Below are 7,705 nucleotides of genomic sequence, written 5' to 3'. Positions count from 1 at the left end.
AATCAGTCAAACAATCTCACAATTTTTATCCAACTGTAAGTGAGTTTTCACTTTGATTTAATAATAAAGTAAAAATAAAAAATATAATTAAAAAAATTAATAAAAATAATAATAAAATAAAAAATAAAGGATCCAAAAGTTTGTCCATCCAAAAAATAAAGGATCCCGCTAGGGAGACAATGGACTATTGAGTTACAAAATAAATATCCATCCGAATACTAGGGATAATAAACATCTTCCAAAAGTTTAAATTTATTTTGAGGTTCATCAAAGATCAAACTCTTGACCCTTCGAATCTAGCGCTCTAATACCATGTCATGATACCACTCATCTCAAAAGTTTCAAGAAAAAAGTAACACTAATAGTTATATGTCTAATACTCCGTATACACATTATACAAATAGAAATTCTATTGGCTCTTGGTACTTTCCAAAAAATAAATGGTGTTTTTTATGAAGCTAAACGCAGCTATAAAAGTCAACCGAGATTCGCAGTTACTCACAAAGGAAGTGAGAAGAAGCACGCCGTATTACGAATAACTGAATAAGAATGGCATCAAGCACAGGGCAGAACCCGGCCCATGACCCGGATACAGATAAACCGGAAAACCCGGATCACGAGTTTGCAGAGTTCGGAGCGGGTTGTTTCTGGGGGGTGGAGCTTGCGTTTCAGAGAGTGGTTGGTGTGGTCAAAACTGAGGTTGGTTACACGCAGGGTCACTCCCATGATCCCACTTACAAGCAGGTCTGCACCGGAACCACCAACCATGTCGAAGTCGTTCGCGTGCAGTTCGATCCCAAACTCTGCACCTACAACGCCCTCTTGGATCTCTTTTGGTCTCGCCATGACCCTACTTCACTCAATCGCCAGGTCTCTAATATCTTTTTAGCTTTGTTCTTGTTTTCAAGTGTTAATTAAGATTTTGCGTATGTTAAATGAATTTAATTTTGATGTACTTTCGGTCTAAGATAGTTTTACATGTGATTCACGTAAAGCCACATAGTAAAAATATGAATAAGCGTAGGAGGTGTACAATGGAGGATTTTCAAGTATTAGAGATATGATCATTAGTGTTATATTGTCCTCTCAAGGTTACGCTTTTGGGATGAGTGGTTTCATGATATGGTATTAGAGTTCTAGATCCGAAAGGTCAAGAGTTCGATCCTTGGTGAACCCCAAAATCAGCTTAGTTATCTCTAGTATTTGGATGGTTAGGCTATTGGCTCCCTAGCAGTACTCTAAAAATATTTATCCTTTACAATAATCGCATGAATTGTCATCTAAAAGAATAGATATCGTTGTAGGACTCCATATAACACTATACACGGTCAGGTATCAAAATTAAACTCATGTTAAATTTGCCAAAAGATATGGTTTGACTTCTTTTGAATTTACAGTTTATTATCTTCACACCTATGCTTCAAATACGAGTGTCTTAATCCAATTTAGATTAGATGAGTGTTGAGGGTTCGAATTCTGCGTTGTGTATATAGAAACCATTGACCAGTGACAAGCCATAGCTATAGACTTTTAAATGGAGACAATATCTGCAATGATGGATTACTTCTTAGCTTGTCAAGGTAGACCATCCGCAAGAAATCAATCAAAGAAGACAAGTGCCTTGATTTCTTAAAGATTTGCATGCCACATAACTATTGGAACTAATTTAGCTTGTAGAAAAATCTACTAAAACCATAACAATGCAATATAAAAATTAACTTCACACCTACGGCTCAAATACAAGTGCTTTGAATTAACATGGTTGGTGGAGTGGTTAGTTCACTAGTTTGCATAAACAGATGTTGAAGTTTTGGATTCTGTATTGTGTATGCAAGAATCCATTTACTAGCGACAGCAGCAAATTAGTCTTTGTTCTGTCGAACTGGAGAATACCATGAGAAATCAATGAAAAAATACGAGTGCCTTGTTTCCCTAAAGATTTGCATGTCACATTACTGTTGGAACCAATTTAACTTGCAGAAATCTACTAATATGACATGTGTGTGATTTTTTTGCATATGGATATATTTCAGGGCAATGATGTGGGTGCACAATATAGATCAGGAATATACTACTACAATGAAACTCAAGCTCGTTTAGCCCAAGAATCAAAAGAAGCTAAGCAATCAGAATTTAAGGGCAAGATTGTCACAGAAATTCTTCCAGCAAAGAGGTTCTACAGAGCAGAGGAATACCATCAGCAGTATCTGGAGAAAGGTGGTGGTAGAGGCCTCAAGCAATCTGCTGAAAAGGGTTGCAATGATCCCATAAGGTGCTATGGTTGAAATGAATGAATCAATGACTTGTGAAGCAAGTTACAGTTCTAGTTTTCTATCCGCCGTCAATTCTAAAAGCATGGTATGTTATCTTGAAAAATAAAAGTTGATAACGTTGTCTGATTCATGTAGCTAACAATGTGATAAGACTCTCTTGTTACTGTTGTTAATAATGTAATACAAACTTGATTTGTGTAAATGTTTATGTTTGTTTCTTGCAAATTTGCTGGTCTTGGTTTGGTTTGAACAATTGCAAACAATTATGTTAAAAGCTATAAGATATCATATTTAGATGAATAAAAGTTTAAACCAACTTACATGAGAAATTGCAAGGAACCAAATTGAAATAAAAGCTATAATTTTTTGCAGACATGAGTGCCAGTTTTGGCTTGAATATTTGCATGACAGTCGAAAAACTTCTTCCTACTATGTTAGTGTCGTTTGATCCATGTAGCTGAGTGTAATGACACTTAGTTCTGCTTAGTGTTAATGTCATATGAAGTCGCTCCATTCAAAAAACAAAATTCTTAACTAAAAAATTAAAAGCGAAAACATACCACTTTTTCGAAACAAACTCTTTCCATGGAATAATTGCAGCTTACTGTTAGAACTTTCAAATTTGAAATTCTTATTTGCTTGTGACACAAGCCTCAATGTCTGGAAGGTTACATCAGCATATGAAAATGTTATAATCCTAATTGATTATTATTACTATTATTGCAAATTCCTAACACACAAGAAAACAACAAGAACAACAACCATGAACTGATGAAAAGGTCTTAAATTCCAAAGGGTAAAGTTATTCAAATCAAAGTTCATCAATGGGAAAAGATGAAGATCCTGTTGGGTTAGCAGAGGAGTTTTTGATTGGGTATGAAGCCAACATATTTATGCCACATTGTCCTTCCTTCTGAGTTACTCCCCTTTGTATTCTGAAGTAACCCTGTTCTCCCCATTTATCCCCCCATGAATTCTTAACAATCCAATACTTGGTTCCGTCGTTGGTTACGCCGTACCCAACTGCGGTCACACCATGGTTTAGATGTGTGGTACAAGTTCCGTTGTATACTCCCTGTAATGTTAATTAATTATTAGCAAAAAACGCAGGGTTCAGAGAAGAACCGCACCCAAAAAGTGTAATGTACGCAGTCTAATCTGATAATTACATCAGTGCCTGCTGTAATTCTAGAGTAAGAATTAGTCTTTCCAAAGATTTTCAACTTATAACAGTTTTATCTATCATTAAAGTGTTATAATCTGATATTAGAAGACTTTAATTTTGTTTAAGCACTAAATTAAAGTGTAGATTACAAATCTTTGAACAAGTTTTACTTTGCATTAGGTGAAACTAGTCCCTTACCTCTTTGTAGAACTGCATATCATAGCCCATGGCATCTATGGCTACAGACACAGGCTGGTTCGCGACGGCTTTAAGCAACGCACCTTCGTCGTTCGCAGGGACAGTCTCGTGGCCATCGATAGACACGGCTTTATCATTAGCCTGCAACATGAATGAATTACAGCATCATTTTAAAGCTTCTCTAGTTATTAGCCAATTATTATTGTCTTGGTTTTAAAAAGAAAGAAAAAAAGTTTAGCATAAGATTTTCACCTTTAATGTGTCACATGATCCTTTTACTGCTTTATAAGGGTAGTTCTCCTCTGTTGTTATGCCACCCTTTTCTTTGATGTACTTGAAAGCATACACCATTAGGCCACCATTGCACCCTTGATTGATTGCATTGTCACAATCCACAAGTTCTTGTTCAGACAATGATACTAACTTTCCTGTCTTGATTTGGTTGATTCCTTCGACCGCTGCAATGGTCGAAAACGCCCAGCAACTACCTGTAACAGACAGACATAAGCAGCAACATTATCTTCAAGAAAAAATGTCATAGAAGAGCCTCGATTTTTGCTCAGATGAAAGTAGGGCTGGCAATGGGTAGGGTAGGGACCCTAACCCTACCCGCGGGTTGAAAATTTTATTAAAATTCTACCCTATCTCAACCCTAACCCTACCCGCACCCTAAAATTCTAAACCCTACCCAACCCTACCCTACCCGCGGAAATATCAAATTTTTTCGAAGTAAATATAAAATTCAATTATTTCAAATTTTATACATATTAATAACATAAAAAATAAAAAACTAATGCTCTAAATTACTAAATTAACTAACTAGTTTAGTGGTTGTTCACTTATTATAAGTCATTACATAAGAGAGGTTGTGGGTTCAACTCTTATTTCTTTCACTATATAGAGAGATTTTTATAAAATATGTGGTGCGGGTAGGGTACCCGAACGAGTTAGACCGGATTGGGTACCCGCGGATAGGGTATGAATTGCCAGTCCTAGATGAAAGATGTCCATGAACATATAATATAAGAAGAGAATATGATTAGTGAGTAATAGTGAGTATTATAGCTTACCACATTTGGCTTGATTCTTGACAGGAGTAACAGCACCTTTCTGCCTCCAATCCACAGAATCAGGAACATCCTTAACATTCTCATACATGAATGTTTCTTTTGCCCCTCTTAGTGTCCCATGGAACCTTCTATGGTGATCAATCCTTGATCCGGCATAGGAGCTTCTAAATTCATCATTGGTCAAGTCAGCAAACATGTTAAGCTTAAGCTTATAAGGCTTGTCCATTTTGTTAGTGTTGTGGACATGCATCACATTGGCCTTGAACACATTGAATCTCTTGAGTTTTTCGTCGATGCTTCGAGTCACCGTGTGGTGGCTCCTCCACTTCTCATACAGCTCCCAGAGGCTGTCCTCCGACGCGAGATCCTTCTCGCTGAAGTCGAAGCTCTCGGCTTGCCAGGACAAGCCGAGAAGCAGAGTAAGTGAAAGAGCAGAGGCTAATAAGAACTTCTTCATTTCCATATATAATGCTTAGATTTTGAATTGAAAGATGGTGAAGAAAAATGGTAGCATGTGAAGGGTTTATATAGTGGAAAACATGGAGGCTAGTTATCACCAACTAAATAATGAGAATAAAATTGAACAATAGAAAATAAATAAATAAATATTAATGTGCAAGTTACATATTCCTTATGGACATCAACAATGAGTAATGAGGAAGATGCCAAGATGTGCCATTAGAAAATAATCAAGAAGCTGTACTGAATTCTCAATTTCGGCTATAAATTAATGTTTTGAGTACGTAGTTATTATATGAGTTCTTGAAGTAGTCTTAAAAATTGGACACTTTAGTCTTTTAGATTTTAAAATATACAAAACATTTTTAATCATAGTAGCTAGAATTTCGATTTAACTCTTAAAATCTTTAGATATTATGATTTTAAATGAATTAGTCGATTTTACGAAATTTGTACTAGGTCTGACGATTTTACCATTTAAATCTTATTAAAATTTTATATTTTACGTACTTAATTTATTTTTTTGATTTCATGTAAAATCTCGATTTTCTCTACCTTGTTTTTAACGTTTATATCTGTTAGACAATACAGTCTCTCTCCAATTTAATCCGAAGAGTAAAATATAAAATAGTCCTCGAAAAGTTTAAAAAATCTCAAAGCAGTCATCTCAAAACTGACAAATTTCAAAAATTTAAAAACAGTTATTTCAATTAAACGGATTAAATTAGAAGGGGATTATATTGTCTAACAGAAGTAAATATTAGAGATTATTTTGTGTATTTTGAAATTTGGAGACTAAAATATCTGATATTAAAACCCTCAAAGGACTGATTTAGGTAGTTATCCTAATTAAAAAATGAAAATTGTGATTTTTTTTAATCACAAAAATTAGGTAACTAGCTTTTTAATAAGTATGGTTATTATTATGTGGCTTATGTATGGAAGCAAAAAGGGTACAATAATTTTCTTAAAAAATGGTGTCTCATACTCTAAAGCATTTTTGTGTCATGGGTTTCTGTTATTGTATGCTTAAAGGATAATCTTTCTTTTTGCATGTAGATCACGCTACTAAAATAAGAAGAGAGTGATATATGAAAGCATGGTTACGTTCAGTTTTATGACACCATCACCATATATATGATATGTTAAATATATATATATTTGCAAATGAAGAATGGAAACTTTATGATATAACCGATTTCATCTTTATTTTTATCTACATAACTGATATATGATATGGTCCACAAGACTACTAAAGTTTGGCACACAATGTTACAAGGAAAATATGTTCTTAAGTGTCAACTATATATGTATGTACATTAGTGCGTTTGTGGTAATAAAATTTCGTAAGAGTGATAGCATGAAATTGATATTATTTAGTGAAACATTGATGTATAACATTCACAAGTTCATTAATCCTTAATCCTTGTACATTTCCGTTTATTGACCAACTTACTTGCTATATGTCATACTTATTTGTTACACATTTATTACTTATTACCATGTTTGATGGATTAAGCTCTTGAGTGAAAATCAAGGTAAAATTCTTGTATATGAAATTTATAAGGGGAAATTATCGAAATTAAAGTAAAAATACTACATAGATTAGAAAAAATAGAGTGAAATTGCCAACGATTTGTAGAGAATTTTTTTTAGTAACGGAAAACTTAATTCTAAAGAAATTACACAATAATTATTTTAAAATGAGAAATATTTGTATCAATAAGAAAATCTAAGGATGAAATATGAGTTAAAAATATCACAGTTCTGATTATGGGAATGATTAATTGATTAGTTCAATTAAGCTAACTATGAATTGACCACTAGATCAATCGAGTTAAAAAAAAAGTTGCAAGTAAACGGATAGGGTTGGAAGTGAATCGAGTTAGGCCCATCTCAAGTTCAGCTTACAAAAATTGAGCTCGACTCACTTATAATCGAACTTATTTATAAAGCTCAAACTCAACTGCACTCACCAAAAATTTAAGAATTGGCAAGAACATAATTTATAATTCTATATAAATAACAACTTATATCTCTATCAATTATAATTATGTCCTCTATCATAATTATATATAAAAATTATATATGTTTATTGTATTAAATATAAAATATATTAATATAGATAATTATAACAAGTTTGTATATATACATAATCGAGTTATTCACGGGTCAATGAGTTGAGTTTATTCAAACTCAAGCTTGTATCATTTAATATATGAACTCAAATTCAAGTTCAAATTTGATTTATGAGTTGATGAACTTAGCTTATCTAACTATTAACCAATCAAACTCGAATTGGTTCATGAGTTAGTTTAATTTATTTTAAACCCTATGAATGAATCAAAAATTAAATAAATAGTCAAATCAATTTATTTTTTGTAGTTAATTAGTTTAAAATAATAAAATATAAAAAATCTTTTTAAATATATATATATATTTTATATATAAATATATTATATTATTTTATTATATCTAATTAAATATCAATTTAACTTTTAAACACCTGAATTTCTAGCATTACCAATTCAATAATTAAT

At 32.9% G+C, this 7,705-nt stretch overlaps 2 protein-coding genes across 2 annotated transcripts; one reads left to right on the top strand and one right to left on the bottom strand.

The window, feature by feature from the left end:
* The first annotated feature begins 438 nt into the window (after nucleotides 1-438).
* Nucleotides 439-2,498, top strand: LOC107629355 (peptide methionine sulfoxide reductase). Its single transcript, XM_016332132.2, has 2 exons — nucleotides 439-870; nucleotides 2,034-2,498. Exons 1-2 carry the CDS (start codon nucleotides 550-552, stop codon nucleotides 2,283-2,285), a joined length of 573 nt encoding a protein of 190 aa, XP_016187618.1. The 5' UTR covers nucleotides 439-549; the 3' UTR covers nucleotides 2,286-2,498.
* Nucleotides 2,499-2,878: 380 nt separating this feature from the next.
* Nucleotides 2,879-5,405, bottom strand: LOC107629356 (vignain). Its single transcript, XM_016332133.3, has 4 exons — nucleotides 4,707-5,405; nucleotides 3,889-4,124; nucleotides 3,637-3,777; nucleotides 2,879-3,348 (listed from the first exon to the last, which is right to left on the bottom strand). The coding sequence occupies exons 1-4, from the start codon at nucleotides 5,167-5,169 to the stop codon at nucleotides 3,085-3,087; spliced, it is 1,104 nt and encodes a 367-aa protein (XP_016187619.1). The 5' UTR covers nucleotides 5,170-5,405; the 3' UTR covers nucleotides 2,879-3,084.
* Between the last annotated feature and the right edge of the window lie 2,300 nt (nucleotides 5,406-7,705).

Source organism: Arachis ipaensis, chromosome B3 (assembly GCF_059453495.1).
Source record: "Arachis ipaensis isolate K30076 ecotype BB chromosome B3, ASM5945349v1, whole genome shotgun sequence".
Classification (NCBI taxonomy): Eukaryota; Viridiplantae; Streptophyta; class Magnoliopsida; order Fabales; family Fabaceae; genus Arachis; species Arachis ipaensis.
The sequence above is the reverse complement of the archived record's forward strand: the minus strand, read 5'-3'. Positions and strand labels throughout refer to the sequence as shown.